This window comes from Petaurus breviceps, unplaced genomic scaffold, assembly GCF_028583685.1.
Source record: "Petaurus breviceps papuanus isolate PSGF00001 unplaced genomic scaffold, PetGlider_PUasm1.0 229, whole genome shotgun sequence".
NCBI classification, from domain to species: domain Eukaryota; kingdom Metazoa; phylum Chordata; class Mammalia; order Diprotodontia; family Petauridae; genus Petaurus; species Petaurus breviceps.
Genome location: NW_027185903.1, coordinates 20,362,023 through 20,382,799, shown reverse-complemented (window position 1 = coordinate 20,382,799; position 20,777 = coordinate 20,362,023). Strand labels below are relative to the sequence as shown.

The 20,777-nt window shown below is 37.7% G+C and overlaps 1 protein-coding gene and 1 long non-coding RNA gene across 5 annotated transcripts in view; both read left to right on the top strand.

The window, feature by feature from the left end:
- Nucleotides 1–1,146, top strand: part of CDK7 (cyclin dependent kinase 7) — a 37,765-nt gene extending 36,619 nt beyond the window's left edge. The window contains exon 11 of one of the 4 annotated variants that reach the window (XM_069096345.1): nt 937–1,146. In XM_069096345.1, coding sequence (XP_068952446.1) covers nt 937–1,045 — 109 coding nt within the window. In that variant the 3' untranslated portion in view covers nt 1,046–1,146. The remainder of the gene's footprint in view (nt 1–936) is intronic. The other 3 variants (XM_069096343.1, XM_069096344.1, XM_069096342.1) reach the window with 3 other exon arrangements.
- Nucleotides 1,147–1,462: 316 nt separating this feature from the next.
- Nucleotides 1,463–19,898, top strand: LOC138167449 (uncharacterized). The gene is made up of 2 exons (XR_011169887.1): nt 1,463–2,393; nt 18,915–19,898. It is a non-coding gene; the product is annotated as an uncharacterized lncRNA (long non-coding RNA).
- Nucleotides 19,899–20,777: the final 879 nt, after the last annotated feature.

The following is a 20,777-nucleotide window of genomic DNA, read 5'->3' as shown; positions in this document are numbered from 1 at the left end:
TTAACCCCAATTGCCCTCCCCCCCCCAAAAGAAATATATATCCTAAAATTTCATGAAATGTATCATACATAAGTAAAGTATTATCAAATCACCAGCACATAGGTTTAATTTGTAAAATTTTTAGTTGAGTGTTTAAGTTTGAAATTTAATAAAATAGTTGATCTTTAATTTGAACTTCCCCCATAATGTTAATCTCTTACAGTAAATAAGAGGGGAGGGAGGTACACTTTATATTCATTTTATAGTTGAGGAAACTGAGGTAGACAAAAGTCACACAGCTAATAAGTGTCTGAGGCCAGATGTGTTAGTCTTCTTGACTCCAGCCAGTCCCAGCGCTCTATCCACCAAACCGCCTATCTGCCTCAAATGTTTATAAAGACATTTGGCTTCTCTACTGGTGTTCATTATTATGCTAATTAATATGCATTAATGAAATGTAGCAGAAATAAAGTTGGAAGTAAGACGTAATTGTAACTTTTTTAGTTAATATTTTATTGATGCTTTTGTTTTTATATCAGTCATTTCCAGATATATACCCTGGTCCACTCTCAATGACTCTTCATTTCTAACTTAACTATTTATGAACTTAGGGTCATTTAGGTGGCACAGTGAATAGAGCACCGGCCCTGGAGTCAGGAGGACCTGAGTTCAAATCTGATCTCAGACACTTGATACTTACTAGCTGTGTGACCTTGGGCAAGTCACTTAACCCCAAATGCCCTGCCCTCCCTCCTCCAAAAAGAAACCACTTATCATTTACTCAGAAGATAGCCTGCATTTACACACTAAATTGACAAAAAAGGGCTATCCTAATATTTTTTTTGGTAAATTCCTATTAGTATAATTAGTGCTAAGTAAGTGATCTTAGAAAATCTTAATATGGGGGAGATGATTAAACTTAAGTCACCAGTAAAATTTTTTCCATTTCTTCCCTAGGAGGATTACCAAAAAAGCTGATTTTTTAATTTCTGTGAGTACTGGACAGCATTGTGCTGATGAAAATAGGAAAAAAAGGAATAATGGGAAAATACTAAACTTTAAATGAATGTTACAAAAGGTGAATTTGTAAATATGTCACACGTGTAAGATATGTAAAACTTTTGGTGGAATAAAATTCTTTTGTAAAAAATTCTGATTCCTTAAATTAGTTATCCCATAACTGATTATGCCTTGATATTTTGATTCATATTTTAAAGTACTGGTGCCCTAACACTGCAGCTGGTTCACTTACTGATCTTTTGCTTCCCCTCCATTCCATTAGTGATTCATGCTCCTAACCCAGTCAATGGTAAAAAATGGATCCCAGGTTGTTGTTGATTTTGACCTTTTCCCTGGATGACAATGATGATTGCATATAAAGAGCTGGAAATGGATCCTTATAGATCATTAACTAATAGATACTTGAGTGTGTGTGTGTCTGTATTGGGGGAGAGGGGTGATGGTCAACACTACTTCCAATTCGTCCTAAAGAAAGTGAATTGGTTAAGAAAATGATATCTGAGAATGTCTTGTTTTGGATTTCTGGACTTCCTCTTAAAATGAAGCCCTTCATGACCTCTGCACCCTATCTTTCCAGACCAACGAAATATTCATCCTTGTCATACGTCCTGTTTAAGCCAAAGTTGCCTCCTTGTTGTTGCCTTTACATGACATTTCCTGCCCCCACCTCCATGCCTTGGCTGTTCCCTCCTCTCCCCTGCCACACCCAGAGTTCTTCCTCCAGCCCACCTCTTGGAAGCCCTGGCTCTCTTTGTTTGTTTGTTTGTTTTGCTTTTTGGAGGCAATTGGGGTTAAGTGATTTGCCCAAGGTCACACAGCTAGTAAGTGTGTCAAGTGTCTGAGGCCAGATGTGAACTCAGGTCCTCCTGATTCCAGGGCTGGTGCTCTATTTACTGCATCACCTAGCTGCCCTGGCTCTCTGAGTTTTAGCTCAATGTCCACCTCTTAAACAGGACCTTTCTTGATTTGCCCAGTTGAGTTAGTGTTCTTCCAAACCCCACCCTCCACAACACTCTTGTATCTGTTTTGTATTTACTTCTGTAAATGTGTGCCTATGTTGTTTTGTCTTCGGGAAAATGGGAGCTGTCTGGGGATAGGAACTATTTCATTTTTATCTTTGTCTCCCCAGTGCCTGACACATAGTTGGGGCTTTATAAATGCTTGTCAAATTGAGAGTTACAACAAAAAGTTAGCTCTGGAATAATTGAGCTATAGTACCCCCAGGTATTGCAAGCTTGGATCTATCTGAAAATATTTCAGCTCTCACTTTAAGTTCTTTAAAGACTAGTACTGGAGAGTAATCTTCTTTTCTACTTTGTTTGAAGGAGGGACTCCAGGAAATATGGAAGAGCAGTCCTCTGCCGGTACGGTATCATGCAGTCACTTCACTACAGGTCTGCCTACCTAAGTATTGCAAGGAAAAAAATGTGTAAAGAACTCTTAATGCAGCTGAGTTTTTATTATAATTCTGGAAATAGGAGGCTGAAGAGGAAGGGAACAAAGACATGGGAAGTTTTTGTGATAAAAGCAAAGCAATTGAGGATTGGAGGGATGAAAGCCATCAGATTTGCAGTACTTATGTATTTGGATTATTTATTTGAATACTCCATTTACATATAAAAATGAACTAGGTTTAGATTTTTAGAAAAATTTTAAATTCTCAAATTTAAGGCACAATATGAGTGTTTTCATTTTTTTCCTACAAATTCTTATCTTTTTCACCTGAGGGTATTTAACACATTAGGAAAAGACTTTCATACTTTAAGAACTGTAGATTCAGAACTGGAAGGGGCATTAAAGGTCATCTGATCCAAAGCCCTCATTTTACAAAGGAGAGAAGAGGCCACAAGAGGTTAAGGTACTTGCCCAAGGTCACATAGTAAGGGACAGAGCCAGAATTTGGTACAGGCCCTCCTACATACTTGACTAATTATATTGGACAGTACCTTATTCTTAAAGTATCATGGGATGGTTAGTGAACAGACCCAATATAAAGATGAAGAGCTGCAAAGCCAAATTGTTCTAACTACATTAGCAGAATTTCAGAAGACCTTGAATGACATAATTAATCTCCCTTTACTATTGATCTTTCTTGGCGATCTGCTCTATTGCAGAATTTCTGAAGATATGTCTGAACCATTGGTGAATGAATGTCTAGAAGGACCCATTGCTTTTGCATCCATCTGGTTGTCAGTCAAGGTTCTGGTTGTAATTAATCTGAGTATCAAAAGGATTCATTTTCTTTCCCTGAGGATGGAAATAGCACATTGCAAATTAATTAATTAAAAAATAACAAGCACCACCATCTTATTACTCAGTATTTTGTACTCTTTTGGTGAGGTTTTGAGAGTAGTTATAATTCTAAACTTCTGGTTTCACATTCCCTTTCCAGATCTCACAGTGCCCAAGTAAGCTTTTCAGAGAATAAAATGGCTTCCATCTTCAATTCATGATCCCTGACACTTTGAATGTCAGTTATTTAAAACTGAGCATGAGAATTAAGTGTCCACAAGGTTAGCCCCCAGTATGTTCCCTTTTCTCAGATAATAGAATTGTGGCTGAATGATAGAGTCTTGAAGGTAACCACATTGCATCTAAAGAAACAGCGTTAATTCTTCCCAAATTTCTTAATCCTGAATGAAATTCAGTCTATCTTCATGTTGAATACAGTGATCAATAGCCAAGTTTTCTGACTTTTGAGACTTGACTTTCTGTGTATTCTACTAACATTACTATGAATTGTCTCTTTCCCTCCTTTCTGCCTCCTTTATTAAGGCTACAAGAGCTATTTAACCCTAGTGTCCAAGTTAAGTGCCTGCCCCTTTAGATACCACATAGTACTTTGTTTTGAACCTCTCTATAAATATCTACAATGGGTGGCATAGTAATTCACACTTAATAAAAGTATGTTCAATCTAATTGTACTAATATGATGTATCAGGGTTGTCTGATGTTTGTATTTTTATTCCTCTCCATGGGTGCTAGGATTATGTCAAAACTAAACTCTGGCACCTAACACAGTGCTTTTCACAGAGTACCTGCTTAATACTTAATGAATTAATGAACCACCACATTTAGGATCATTGGATACCTTCAAAACTACAAGGACAAAAATCCTTCGTGCTGCCAGAAGGAAAAAAAAGAGATTACATATAATATTTTTTAAATGGCAATTAAGAATTCATCAGATTTTTTTATGAAAAGAAAAAAAACAAACCTAAATGAGAATACAACATAAAACAATAATAATAAAGGGCCTTGATCTCAGTATCTGTTTCTAAACAATCACATTGTTTGAAGACAAGAGATGAACATTACAAAGCTAGAGTAACCTAAAGAGTTCATACTTCAGAGTAATCTTTGAAACTGAATATTTCCCATTCCAGATACTCCACATAAAGCTTAATGATGTAAGTGGCAGCATAGGGAGCTCTCCAGTTTTGAGAGGCAATGGGCTTCAAACCTGAGCAAGCCTGTCTGACCTTTGAATGTGACAAAATGAGCCCACAATTTTTGTCTTGTTTCCCTCATCTGTCATCTTGCAGCTGGAGCTCTTGTGGCCCAAACCTAGGCCTCATCCCCAGCCTTGCTTCTCTACCTCTGTCCTTTCCTCCTGTTGACTCTTTTTGCTTTGTTGGCCTGTCCCCCCCATTCGTATTATAAACCTGAAGGGTCTTGTGCTGGTACTCCATTTGCACTAGAATTTCTCTCCTATCCTCCCATGGGAAGGTTCAATATGGGCCTAGTGGAATTCTTTGTTATCCCTAAAAACCTAGTTAGTGTGCCCACTATACTAGAATGATAGGATGAATCATTACACTGAGCTGGGGAAATATCCCAAAGACTTAAGTGCTCACAATAGTACCTTCTTTTAAAGTACCATCCTGTGAATATTCTCATCAGTGCAACTAGCCAAAGCCTATAAACCAGAACAAATCAGAAAACGGGTTCATATACATTATATAAAACAAAAATACATTGAAACAATATGAAATGTGAAAGAAAAACATATGAAACAAAATATACATTATATGGAACAAAAATATACATTATGTGAAACAAAGGAGAAAAGATGAGTATTTCATTTGTCAAGATGTAGGTGTTACAAAGAAAAATAGTATACTCGCTAAAAAAAAAAACTATAATTTGCCACAGGAGATAAAGGAGTTTTTTCTTGGTATTGCTGGTTTCACTAAATCAGAGAATTGCCTTTCAGTCCTGACAAGGGAAGAGGATGTTCCAAGGACTCTGGAATCCTCTGCCTAAACTAAGTCTTTTTATACTGATATGCTCAAGGACACCAGCTGCTACAATTAATGAAAGGTCACATACAGCAAAATGGCTGATACAGAATAAGATGGAGTCAGATTCTTCCCTTAAATTTACTTTCAATGGTAGTGACTAGGGAGTATTATGTTAATCTAAGTACATTATTTATCTATTATTATTATTATTATTATTATCTGAGTCCCTGACATAAAATGTCAAGATAATTACTAAAATAAAAAGATATTTTAGTTACAATGGAGCTGCAATAAGAAAATTGGTATCTAAGTATAAATGCAACTTGATTTTTTTTCCTATAGAACTTTTGCACATAAAAAAGTAGCAAAATAAAAAAAAAAACATGTAAGTAATAAAAGCTTTATGCATGCTTAAATAAATGTCTGATTCTGATTGGCCACACTAACCAGGTATTTTATGATAACAAGGTATTTTAGTAATGATGTAGAATTATATTCTTATCATTAAGCAACTCATAACAAAATATAGGTAATATATGGTCCAGATTGTTAAAGTGGGCTACAAGTGATATATAGTATAGTCAAAGCAGGATATAGATGACATATAATACAAGCAATTAACTATAGTTAAGAAACTGCTATTTAAAAAAGAGACAAGGCATAGGGAGATTTTCAAAAACAAGTATTGTTATACAGGGTGTCCCTAAAGTCTGGACACATACAAAATCTCATTAACTGCATATTTTTAATAAATGAAATGAATGAAATTTTCAACAACATTTTATTTAATTAGTATAAATGAGATTTCATAGGAAGACAGGAGGCAGGAAATCTCATTAATTAAATTAATCTGAGGGGCAGCTAGGTGGCGCAATGAATAAAGCACTGGCCCTGGAGTCAGGAGAACCTGAGTTCAAATGTGCACTCAGACACTTAACACACACACAAAAACTAGCCTTGTGACCATAGGCAAGTCACTTAAACCCAATTGCCCTCCAAAAAGCAAAAACAAAAATTAAATTAATCTCATTAATATGGAAAAATAGTCCCCAATAGCTAATGAAAGCTTTTATTCCATATGAAATTGTCATGGCTAAAATTTATGGTAATTAAATAAAATGTTGAAAATTTCATTCATTTCATTTCTTGAAAATATGTATAGTTCATGAGATTTCCTATATGTGCAGACTTTGGGGACACCTGTATTTCTGTTTTTCTTTCTCAGGAAACCATAACAGTTCTGTAATTGCTTAAAATAAAGATTGAGGTACTAAGTCAAGTGCTATTTCATGACGCAGTAGTGATAAAAAAAAAAAAGTAATTACAGAACTGCAAATAACTGCAGTAGTTAAATTATCAGATAATGTTATTGGGTTTGGGGAGAACAGACAAATGGAAGGGGAAAGAGGATGGTGGGGAGATGCAATGAGTATGAAATTAACAAAGCATTTCAGATAATGAAAAAAGAAAAGCCTTGAGAAACCAGATTAAAATTAAAGGCAACAAAGTAGATGCTCATCAGTTGGAGGGCAAAACAAATTGTGGTACATGAATGTAATAGAATATTACTATTCTTTAAGAAACAACAAATATGACAAATGAGGAAAAGCACTGAAAAATTTAAATGATGTGCTACAGAGTAAAGTAAACATAGCTAATAAAACATGTAATTGCTACAATGTAATTGGAAGTAAACAATCACAACAATAAATCAAAAGTGAATGTTACAAAATGATGAACAAGTTTAGCTTCAAAGAAGAAATAGGAGAAAACCCCACCCTTTGCAGAGGTGAGAAGTCCATAGCGCATTACACATATTTTCTATATTTTCAATGGTTTCACTGATTTTTTTTTTCTGTTCTTTAATAAGCATAATTTGATACCATGAATCTGTGGTAAGGAGAGAGGCTGGAAGAAATTTTAGGGATGTAAAAATAAAAGACACCAATAAAATTTTATTTTAAAATATAAAAAAACTAATAAAATTTTATTTTATTTTTTCTTTTTAAACTTTAAAAATTTTTTTTAGTTTTCAACATTCAATTCCACATCCCTTGAGTTCCAAATTTTCTCTCTCCCTGTCAACCCCCCTCCCCCACTAATGCAGCATGCAATCCGATATAGGTTCTAAAGATACCTTCACATTAAACATTAGTCAAGTTGTAAAGAAGAATTATAACCAATGGAGTGAACAATGAGAAAGAAGGAACAAAACAAAACAAAAAAGAGAGCAAGTAGTTTACTTCATAAAATTTTATTTTAAAAAGCATAAAATGAGGAAGGCAGTTGGGGATCCTAAGGTGAAATTCTTAATTTTGGTTCCGAGAAGGTCAAGTTTTAAACATACTACTAGAGCTTTATTTGGTGTTTGATTGTAGCTTGTTTGATTCTATGAGAGAAGTTGTTAAATTATACAACGTGTCCTTCCTCTTAATAATAGCTAACATTTGCATAGTGCTTACTGCTGTGCTAAATGCTTTACAGATAGGTCATTGGATCCTCATGACAACCCTGGAAGCAGGTGCTACTATTTTCTCCTCTATACAGATGAGGAAACTGAGGCAAACAAGTTTAGTCTGAAATTCACCCAAAGTCATACAGCTAGCTGGCTAGTATCTGAGGCTAGATTTGAACTCAGGTCTTGATTTTCAACTTTCTGACAAAACAGCAATCATTTAACAAACATAGTAGAAGATAACTAAAATTAAACAAATACAAATGAATTAGACTCACCTATAAAAAGAAAAGAATGTTATAGAATGTATTTTTTAATCCTGCAGAATCCCACAATATGTTGTCTTTGAGAAATACATATAATTCAAAAAGATGGATACATTTAAATGGAAATGTTGAACTAAATGCTATCATTCCACAGCTAGGGAATGTGTGCTGATATCTAAATTCAAAAGCACTCAATAGTTCTTTCAGTGAATGCTTGATTTTAATGATAATCAGGAGTGCTTTTCCCCAAACCATGGATCACATACTATCAGATAATCTACTGGGAAAAGCAAGAATGAACTTTAAGAAAAATAATGCACATATTAGTCCAGTCTGTATTCCTTGGGTTAAAGAGTCTAAGCTAAGGAGGTTGCCCCGATCTTCCCCCAGATATTTATTATGTGGAAGATACAAAGAAGAAACAAGAATCTCCTTAGCCATGCTGTCACTGAGTCTCAGTATTCCCAACCCTGGCATATTTAGTGTCAGAGCATTCACCAACCAAGGGATTGCCTGGCACAGCTCAGAATCAACTCCAGGTTGAGGCGGCCTGAGAAGTTGGCTGTGGGTGCTGACTTGTTATTTGGCTTCAAACAAAATGAGCAAAATTTACAAATCATACACAAATCACTCTCAAGTGTTAAGGAATGATACAATGGAGATTATTCATTACAACATGACCAATCACAGCTAAGCATTGCATTGAGACTTTTCCAACAGGATAATTAGGCAGCATATGATTAGGATTGTGTGAGGGCATACCTGAGTCACATTACATATTTGTTCAGGAAAACAAGCATCAAATGCCTTGAGGCAGAAGTCTTTATATGGACCAGATGTTGGGTGTAGGCATAGAGATAAACAATACCAGGAATACAAGGTGGAGCAGAGTACATCAAGGCACAGGAGAATTCCTAGTCATGACAGAGACAATCTATGATAAGCAAGTTCCTACAGTGTACAAAGAATGTTTGTCCAAAGAGATCTTGCCCTTGGACATAGAGAATGTTAGATTTAGAACTTTATATGTTGTATAGCCCATAACACGAGAGAATATCAACAATTATATTACCTAACTGTAGATCTGAACAGGACAATAATTTAAATTTTTATTTTTATTGATATTGTTTGCTTTTATTTTGGATAAATTTTCCCCTCTATTCCTCCCTTTTGCCCCTCCCAGAGAGCCATCCCATATAACAAAGACTGTTATTTAAAAAGAAAAGAAAAAAAAAAACAACCAAGCATCTATCAATGCACCCAAAGAGGGGGAGCCCACATCCCGTCATGGCATCTCATTTGTTCCTCCTAATTGTTTGGGAGTTCTTCTTGACTTGCCCCTTTGCAGCTTCCACACGTTGTCCCTGGCTCTCTGCTTTGGAGTCAAACAGAACAAGTGGAATCTCTTCAAGACAGAGCTTGAAGACAAACATCGTGTACCTTGAGTCTTCTTTTCTCCGGATTAAATGTTCCCATTTCTTTCAACTGATTGTCATGTGACATAGTCTCAAGGCCCTTACCATTCTAGTTCCCCTCTTCTGGACCCTCCTCAGTTTAATGGCCTCTTTGAACTGAACGCAACACTCCAGATGAGCTCTGAAAAGGGGGGGAGTATAGTGGAGCTATTACCTCTTTGTTCCTGGGAGCTTGGCTTCTCTCTTTTTTGTTTGTTTTGTTTTTGGAGGGGCAGCAGGGGTTAAGTGACTTACCCAAGAACACACGGCTAGTTTTTGTGTTAAGTGTCTGAGGCTGGATCTGAACTCAGGTCCTCCGGACTCCAGAGCTGGTGTTATACTCACTGGGCCACCTAGCCGCCCCTGAGCTTGGCTTCTCTTCATGCATCCTTAACCTGTTGTTGTCGTCGCTGTTGTTTCCCCATCACATAACTGACCCACTGAGCTTGCAGTCCACTAAAATAATCCAGTTTTTCCAGAACTAACTGCATCCCCCATCTTGTACTTTTGCAGTTGATTTTTTATGTCCAAGAATAAGGCAAGACATTAAGCTTTATGGAACTTTTTCTTATTAGATTCATTCCCATACATTAGCCTATGATCACTTTAGATCTTGTCATCCACAGCACTTAGCACAGTGTCTGGCACGTAGTAAGCACTTAATAAAAATGTTTATTGATTGGCTGACTATTAGCCATCCCTCCCAGCTTTGTGTCATCTGCAGATTTGATGAGCATGCTCTCTATGTCTTTAAATCACTGATAAAAATGTTAAAGAGCACAGGGCTAAGCAGAGATCTCTAGGGGCCTTCATTAGACACCTACCTCCTGCCATGAAGACATTGAGCTTGTAATGATTATTCTCTCAATTCAGCCATCCAGTCAGTTCTAAATGCATCTAATTAGATGAGCATCTAAGTCTCCATCTTCTTCACAAGAATAGGAAAGGCTGAGGCGTCTAGGTGGCGCAGTGAGTGAAGCGCCGGCCCGGAGACCCAAGTTCAGTTCTGGCCTCAGACACTTAATACCCACACAAAAAAGCTAGCTGTGTAACCTTGGGCAAGTTACTTAACCCCAATTGCCCTCCAAAAGGCAAAAAAAAAAAAAAAAAACCAATAGGAAAGGCTTTGCTGAAATCTAGGTAAGCTATATTCAAGCATTTTGCTCATTTACTAGTTTAGTAATCTGGTTAGAAAAAAAGGGAAATAAGATTAGTCTGTTATGACTTTTGAAGTCATGACTTAATGAAGTTATGCTGGTTCCTTTCAAGCACCACTCCCTTTTCTACATATTCATCAACCATCTCTTTAATGATCTTTTCTGGAACTATCCCAGGAATTGAAATCGAATCCGTTCACTTGGATTTTCAGGTTGTTCTCGCCCCCTTTTTTGAAAATTGGTGCATTTGCTCTTGTTGAGTCATGTCACACCTTTCCAATTTTCCGTGATCTTTCAAATATCACAGGTAGTAGGCTCAATCACATGGGCCAGTTCTTTCACTTCATAAGGTAATGGTTCACCTGGACCAGATGGCCTGAATTCATAAACAACCAGGCACTTTCTTACTGTCACCATACTTATCCCAGTTGGGTAGCAAGCCTCTTTACATCGTTTTTGTCATTTCGAGTACAAGGGTTATTCTTGGCAGGGAAAGAATAAACCAAAGAAGAATGGAATAGCCTTGCCCTCTGTTGTCAGTGATCATCGATCCAACCACTCCCAGCAAAGATTCTCTGCTCTCTTTGATCCTTCTTTTTCACACAATGTACCTAAAAGGAAAACCTTTTTGATATCCTTAGCTTCACATCCCAACCTCAGCTTATTCTTAACTTTAGCCTTCTCCCCATGATTTTTATAGAGTCATGCCATACTCATATCCATCCTCTGTTACCTGGCCTTGCTTCTATCTTCTTTACATTAAAAAAAAAATCTAAGTTGGTGAATTCCCTGAACATTAACACCAGTCAAATCCCTCTGGAATTGTATTCTTGTGTCCTCAGAATTTCATCCTTGAATTTCCATCTCTAATCTCTCTTTGACTAACTTCCCCTCCACCACTTTAGTCCCTGGGATCCTATCAGTATTTCCTATGAACCCCTTGAAATTTGCTTTCCAAAATCGAGGCCATCCAATAGCTAGATTTCTTCTTCTCTAGGAGGGAGGGGTCACTTCCCCACAGGTTCCCATCATTTTGACCTCAGAAGCCAGTTCCTTCTTGTTAGTGAGAATTACATTCAGAATAGAATTTCTCCTTATTAGTTCTTTCTCCTTTAGAAAGATAAAATTATAATTGAGGTAAGCCAAGAAGTTATTAGCTAGAATAAACACTGGCAAAGAGGAAACAAAATTATCATTTTTTTTTTTGCCCAGGAAATGATGGTTTACTCAGAGAACTCTTGAAACTCAATTAAAAATGAATTGAAACAATAACTTTCAGCAAAGTTGCATGATAAAAATAAGTCCATATCAATCATTAGCTTTCCTATATATTACCAATAAAACCCAGAAGGAAGACCTCGAAAGAGAAATTCCATTCAAAATAATTATAACAACTATCACAATTTAGGGACTGATTGAAGAAGATCCACACAAGAACCATATGAATCCAACTTCAGAACATGCTTTGCACAGTGAACAGAGCATTGGCCCTAGAGTCAGAAAGACCCAAGTTAAAATCCAGCCTCAGACACTTGACACTTACTAGCTGTGTTGACCTTGGGCAAGTCACTTAACCCCAATTGCCTTGCCTTCCCCCCTCCAAAAAAAAAAAAGCAAAAACAAAAAAACAGGCCTTGCAGAAATAAATATAATATAAACATAAAATTATATATTATAATATATATTATATTATACATAATCAAATTATATATAATCACACACAAAATAATATAAATAAATATAATATGATATAAAAATATAATTAAAATAATAATACTTTTAAAATTACTTAACTTATTGAGTGCTATGCCAAACTACCAAAAGAACATTTTGTAGATCTGGAAAAAAAAATAATAAGTAAGTTCAGATGGAGAAACAAAAGCTCAAGAATCTCTGGGATTGGGGCAGCTAGGTGACACAGTTGATAGAGCACTGGCCCTGGAATCCAGAGAACCTGAGTTCAAATTCACCCTCAGATACTTACTAGCTGTGTGACCCTGGGCAAGTCATTTAACTCAATTGCCTCCTCCAACTCCCCCCCAAAAAAGAATCTCGATGATAATAATGAAAAAAGTGCAAAGGAAAGGAGGTCTATCAATTCCAGATCTCAATTATACTACAAAGCAGTAATCAATAAAATGATTTTTAAAAAGAAGTAGTCAGTTTGTGGAACAGATTAGGTACTCAACATACAGAAGCAAACAAACATAGTAGAATATAGTGTTTGATAAACTCCAATACTCCTGCTACTGAGGGAAGGCCTCACTATTTGACAGAAAAGTTCTGGGAAATCTGGACAGCAGTCTGGGAGAAATTGGGGTTAGATCAAGATCTCATACCATATACCAAGATACATGGCTACATGTTCTATATATAAAAGGTTACATTATAAACAAGTTAGAGGGGCAAGGAAGAAATTACCTTTCTTTACCTATGAATTGGAGAAGAGTTCGTGGCTAAGCAAACATAATATAGTATCACGCAGGATAAAATAGATTATTTTAATTATTTAAATTTTAAAGTTTTTGCAAAAACAAATCTAATATAGTTAAAATTAGAAAGGAAACAAATAAGGGTGGGAGGAGGAAATCTTTGCTTCAATTGTCTCTGACAAAGGTCTCATCTCTAGGATATGTAAGGATCTCCCTCCTGGAGGACAAAATGAAGGGATTCAAAGAAAACTGGTCTACACTCCAGATTTTTAGGGAGAATGAAAAAAATGCTGCCTATCCCTTTTATCTTTCCTGTTTCTTTTGAATAAGGTATGCCGATCCAGAACTAAGGTCTAGCCATGGATTTCTTCCCACCAAGTCCCACTGAACATTGCAGATTAAATTTGCCTTCTCGCTTTCGAAATTCTAGTTCTTCTTGTTTATTACCTAAAACTTGGGCATTTGTGCAGAGATCAAATCTGAACCCATGAGTTTTACTACTGGTTCCTTTTGTCTCCTGGGAGCTTCTGGGTGTCTCAACTAGTCTTCTACCTTCTTTGCAACTGCTCTCCATGGTATCTAAATTGAGATTTACATAGGCAGCCTTCTCCCTCATCCCTTTTAATAAGATTTGCAAGACACTTGGAAAATACCTTCTTGCTGGGCTTTGTTGAGGTATACTCCATCTTTGACCAAGAATCTGTCATTCCTATATTTAATTTAGTCCCAAAGCCCAAATTCCATTCTGATACCATCTCATTAAAAAAAATTATGTAAAAAATGTTTTAACATTCATTTTTAATTTTTTTGAGTTTTAAATTCTCTCAATCCCTCCTAATCCCACCCACCCCCCAGAATGCAAATAATATGATATTGCATGATTATACTTGTGAAGTCAGGAAAAACATATTTCCATATTGGCCATGTTTCAAAAGAAAGCACATTGGCATTTTTCATCATGGGTCCTTTGGAATTTTCTTTTATCATTGTCTTGATTAGAGTAGCTAAGTCTTTCACAGTTGATCCTCTTACTGTATACAGTAATCTCCTGGCCCTGCTCACTTTACTTTGTATCACTTCATGTAAGTCTTTCCAAGTTTTTCTGAGAGCATTCCCCTAGAATAAGTGTAATAGTATTTCATCACTATCATATACTACAACTTGTTCAGCCATTCCCAAATTGATGGGCATTCCCTCAATTTCTGATACTTTGCCACCACAAAAAGAGCTGCTATAAATGCTTTTGTACATATAGGTCCTTTTCCTTTTTCTTTGTTCTCCTTGAGATACAGACCTAGCAGTGCTATTGTTGGGTCAAGGGGTACACACAGTTGTACAGCCCTTTGGGCATAGGTTCCAAATTGTTTTCCACAATGGTTTGGACCAGTTCACAATTTCATCAGCAGTGTATTAGTGAACCAGTTTTTCCATATCTCTTCCATCTTTTGTCAGAGACTATCTACATAGCTCTTCACTTCCCAAATTAGTTTCTTTTCTGCATCCCTTGCTATCAGTAGGCAACAGTGAGAAAAGTACAACCCATACCCCTAGTTTCTTTCCCAAAATTTCATAACCTTTAACAATATTTTATAAGATCTTTTGCTCATGTGAATTGCCAAAAGTGGGTAGGTTGTCATCTGTTTTGATAAATCTTGAGAAGTTCTCTGTTATGTATTGGATATATAGTCTGGGTAAACAATACACCTCTCTATTGCTGTTAGCAGGTTGAAAAAATAACTCCCTTGGTTCCCCTGAGCAGGAAATCACCATGCCTAGAACACTCACTTTTCTCATCTTTCTCTGACTCTTACTGGGTGATTTCTCACTTGATAGTTTCTGTGGCTCTGCTGTATCATATATATCATTCTTTTTTGAGGGAGGGGATCAGGTCTCTTGGTCTCACTCAGGGTGGAAGTATGGTAGGTAGCCAGTCAAGGACCCAACCCCATTGCTTTGACCCACTTCATTTCCTCCCTAGGTCAGCTCAACCCTCCTTAGGTAGGGAGGTTTGACTGATGTAGTCTGATGGTCTCCTGCAGGGGTTCACCTTATTTATGCCAGACAGTCCAGATACCTTACATCAACCTAGGACTCCTGAATTCAAGGGATCCACCTGCCTCAGTTTCCCCTAGTAGAAGGGATTACAAGCATGTGCCACCACTTTATCATTTGTGGAAGGACAAGTAGCTTCTTCCTCTTCAAAGCATCCAGGTCCTTTGTCTTCAGGAAAAACCTCAGGTCAGTTTTTTTTGTTTGGAGGGGGACAGGCAGAGCAATTGGGGTTAAGTGATTTGCCCAAGGTCACACAGCTAGTAAGTATCAAGTGTCTGAGATCAGATTTGAACTCAGGTCCTCCTGATTCCAGGGCAGGTGCTCTATTCACTGCACCACCTAACTGCCTCATCAGGTCAGATTTTAGACTCTATATCCCTATTCATTTCCCTCTCCTCTAGATAACACTCACCATTTTCCTACCTGTTGACAAGAGTTAAGTCTCTTCTGCCCCATCTCAGATTCCCTTCTCAGCATGGAAGTCTCACTTGTTTCCTTTAGGAACATTTGATTCTCCTTAAAAACCAGGAGCATGAAGAGTCATTTTTTGAATCCTTCTATTTTCTTCTCCAGAAGGAAGGTCAATCTGTGCTTGGGAAGAGGATGAAGGGGAAGGGAATGAATGTTTATTAAGCACCTACTAGTGCCAGGCACTATGCTAAGGGCTTTTACAAAATTACCTCATTTGATCCTCAGAACAACCCTGTAAGATAGGCTATTTTATTATCCCCATTTAACTGTTGAGGAAAATGTGGCAGATAGAGGTTAAGTGATTTACTCAGGGTCACATAGCTATGAAGTATCTGAGGTTGGATTTTAACATCTTCCTGGCCCCATGGCCAGTGCTCTCCTTTCCTCTGCTTAGCAGTTACTCAGCTGTGGCAAAAATGCAAACATCACCTTGTGGATGCAAGTCACTGAGCAATTGCTTTTACTTTACATAATGGTTAAAATTTTTTAGCTTTTTTTTTCCTTTTGGAGGGGGGAAGGTAGGGCAATTGGGGTTAAGTGACTTGCCCAAGGTCACCCAGTTAGTTTTTTGTGTGATTTTTTAGCTCTTAAAAAAATACTCAAGGGTGCTTTCACCCTCCAAGTTTTCATTTGTTCTATCAAATTACTTCACCCCTTAATTGTCCCACTTGCCTGGGTGACTCAGTTGCTGGGCCTGGACACAGGAAGATCTGTATTCAAGTCTGGTCTCAATCACTTCCAAACTGTGGGATCCTGGGCAAGTCACTTAACCTCTATCTGCCTCAGTTTCCTCAACTATAAAATGGGAGTAATAACAATACTTAGCTCCTAAGGTTATTGTAAGAATCCAATGAGATAATATTTATAAAGCTCTTAGCACAATGCCTGGTACATAGTAAGTACTTAATAAATATATGTTTCCTTCCTTCTTACTTATTTGGTTTTGTCTTACCAACTAACTTTTTTGCTTACTTCTGGAGTCTCCTTCTTTAGGTTTACACTTCCTAAACCTTGATCCTTCTTAATTCTTTTATATCCTCCTTAATTGTTCTTGATCTCCCTTCTCTTTCATTCTGGAAGGAGAATATAGCCAAGTACCTGGACCTAAAGATTGTTCTCCTTCAAATATCCTTCAGTTTCTCCTAAATGCTAACAGATTTCTTCTCCTCAAAATCAACTTCTGATCTACTTCACTAGGCAGAACCCCTCAGTCTCCTACACAATTTCCTTCTCTTATGTAACATGTTTGACTCAGGTCCTACTCTCTGAGAGCCATTTCTGTTACAACCTGTGGGAGTTGGGGAGTGTCTGTTCTGCCATTGGCTTGAGTCCCCACTGATTGCTTTCTTTCCACTTTAAGGGCCCGGTGACTAACACCCCAATTCCATTTAACATCAAACTAGCTTTTACATAGGAATATTTACCTCAGAGACAAAACATGAACACACATAAAATCACTTCTTCCAGCACTTCAGTGCATAATTCCCCTTTATATCACCTTTCTAGGGCAGGAGGGGATAATGCCACCTACATAGCCTTAGTCACACCACATTCAACTTCAATGCTTCCCTTCCTCACCTCCCCAAAATCCTGGACCCTTGCTTCTCAGGGTTTCCTTGCTGGACTCCAATCAAGATTCCTGGGACTCTGGAACTCTGTGGCTTAAGCTCCTAGGTTGGAAACTTCACTTCCGCACCTAGAACTGAAAAGCCACACACACACACACACACACACACACACACACACACACACACACACACACACACACACACACACACACACACGAAACAAGGTCAAAGCTCCAAGCCTTTTTCTTTGGGCTATCTAACCCAAGGGATCTCTGAGGGGAAGAAAGTGGCCTTCAGGTCCACACCTACTGCATGTTGTCACCTGCTGTGAGTGAAGAAGTCCTCCCCTCTCAGATGTAAACGTAGGAAAGAAGCCCCGACCATGCCCAGTGAGCCAATTGTATTTGTGTATTAGAGACTGGGAGAAGAGCATTCTAGGCATGGGGAATAGTCAACGCAAAGACACAGACAGGAAGTGGAGCAGTAGATTGAAAAATGGATGAATAGATCATGAAGGGGTTGGAGTGAGATGATCTCTAAGGTTCCTTTCAGCTCTGAATTATGTAATCTTATGATAGTGATGAGGTTTAAAGGGCTCAGGGGCTCCCCAAAGGCTGGAGTACTGGACAGAATTGTCTGGGATGAATTAATGGACTCAAGCATTCTTTAAGTCAAGTTGACAAAGGTTTATTGAAATGCTATTGTGGCTGGCAGAACTCCTTTGGGAACTTGCATTCCTTAAGGAACTTGCAACTTGACAGGAATGATGCTAAAGCTTATATAGGCAAAGTAGTGGGTTATCTGGCAGACATGCTAATTAGGTGATAACTTACAACCTTGGTCACAGGCATCATTCACTACCAGAAATCAAGGGAAGGGATTTCTTAGGGGTGTATTTTTGGTCTGTTATGTCTGTAGCAAGATAACTTTGAGAGTTGATGTCAATAGCTTAACCTCTGGATTGTATATGATAACTTTGGGAATCATACATGATAATTGTGTGATTACAAGATAGTCCTGTTTTTACAAGAGAATTTCTTCAGAGGTCAGCGTGTTCTTATAACAGGGAGAGATAGTTTGTTTTACTGGGGCCCACTCATGAGTTATTGCTAGGTATAGTGTCCTTGGGCTGGGGATAAAACTGTCAAGGGATAGTGTTTTGAGGTAAGGGAGAAATGTGATCTTGGAGCACCCAAGCACAAGCACTCAAGCACCCCCCAATAGGTTGAACAAACTAGAGAACCCAGAAATGAAACCAGACATGCACAATATAGTGGTGTTTGATAAACCCAAGGAGACAGTACTGACTAATGGAAAAAGACAGCTCCCCAACCATTTGGTAAGCCATTGAAGTTCGTCCATGAATATGCCAGCTCTCTTGTCTCCCAGAAGTAGGTCTACATCTTCCACATGGGTGATGCCATTTTAGAAGGTCGAGGCATTTGCCAAACCCCTCAGATCTGTAGACAGTCTTCTAAGACATACAAGATCAAAGATAATTTTAATAAAGAAATGAAAGAACTAACACTTTAAAAGGATAGTCTTTGTCTAGGATTAGGTTAAGCCACTAAAATGTCAATTTCCCAAATGAATTTATAGATTTAATGCAATACCAATCAAAAAGTAATGGGCTACTATATTTAATTAAATAAAATGTGTATGAAAAGCAAAAAAGCTATGAATTATAGGAATAAAACTGAGTTGAGATTTGCCCTGCCAAATTTCAAGACATACTTAAAAACTGTTAATTATGAATTAATCGATCAACAAGCATTTGTTACTTAGTAATGTTATTGTTTGTCCTTTGTTTTCAAAGAAGTCCAATGATATCATGGATGATGTCTCGACTTGCTCCTGAACTGGATTTAAGTGAGGCAGAATTGTACAGTCATCGGCCTCACTCTCTTCCAGAGTCATTGACGTCCAGTGGCAGGACAAAAGTCAAGGCGAATGGTGATGACCTGGGATGCAGTGGATGACCTTGACATCTTCAATGTCTGACCAAGCTCTAAATGCTCCATGGTACCTCCTTCAGTTACCTTCATGGCCATTGGAACAAATTGTTCTCATCTACCCATTCTGCTGGGGGAAGTCTTCACATGCTTAGGGTAGACACCCTGCAACTCATCAATGATTTTGAGGCCCACTGGTTACTCTCAGCCTGGCTTAGTCCATTTGCTGATAGTTTACCAGGATGTGGCTGCTGTGCATACTACAGCTTCTTGGAACCACAGGTAGGAGTTGGGCAAATCAGGTGGACACCAAAGGTGTGTGAACAGGCCTAGCAATCATTCAAGATCAAGCCTCAGACAAACGTTTATCTCCCCTTGGTACAATAACAAGCAGCACCTATGAATCCTTCACTAGACTATAAATAACTCCCTAGCCCATTATATACATCCTGAATCCCTCCTTAGCTTGGCACATATGTATACTCCCAACATCCATCTTGTCAAACATGACATTGATGGGTGGTAGACTGGACACTTCTCAGTTAGCCCTGACTGCTAGCTGACTTAGTGACATTTCAAGCCTAAAACCACACTTGGGCTATTTCCCAGTGAATTCTGGGCAATACACCTGCACAGTAGATATTAAAAGTGCATGTTCCTTTAAGAACTGACCATTCCTTAACTCCTTCCTAATCTTGCCCTGACTCACCAAGTTAGCATTTTTGGCACAGGTTCTACTATAGAATATCCTACATAAACTGTAATTGTACCTCTTTAAGGTTACAGGTTCCCTAAGACCTCTTGCATGCTGTAAAGTGTAACAATAAATCTTTGCCACCTTGACTCAGAGAATATTTGAGTCTGTGAATTCATTCCAGACTGCTTTCCAGGGGCTCTGGTTATTGGGGTTCCTGGGCTCCCTAAACTCTCTGAATTCCTTGACCTCCCCCTCAATTTGACCCCAATTACCTTATCTTCCCCCCTGAAAAAAAGAAATAAAAAGAGAATATCAGGCAAGGTTTCCTGGAGGATATGGCACCTAAACTGTATTTTAAAGGAAGCCAGGGATCCTCAGAATTGGAAATTGGGAAGAAGAGCATTCCAGGTATTGGGAACAGCCAATGCAAAGACATGGAGATGAGAAATAGAGTATTACATTAAAAAGTGGAATAATAGATCACACAGGGGTTGTAGTAGGTGACCTTTTTGCTTCCTTCCAAGCTCTAAATCATATAATCATGTGATCAAATCAACAAGATTTGTTGAAGAACTCAGAAATAGAAACAAACAGATACAAGATAAGTAGTTCTTGATAAATCCAAGGTTAGAAAACTCTGGGAAAAGTTATTCAATAAAAAGAAACATATTCAATTAAAAAAACATTTAGAAATTATGACAGGATGATGAAATACATTAGTCACTTTTAAAAGATTATACTATAATAAAATCCAACTGGATCAATGATATAAACATTAAAATTATAAATGAGGCATGATCCTCCTTCCTTCCTCCACTTAGCACCCCTTTCAACTATCCCCAGGTATATGTTAATATTTGAGGAATTCAAATCCACAACTAGGAGCCCCTGCTAGTACATACTTATTTAATTTCATGCTAGATGACACATGAATTTAGAGCAAACATTCCTTAATGAAACACAATAGCATGGGATTGAATCAAAAGTTTGCTGTACCTATAACAAATAGCTGTCGACTCCAGTGCTTCCA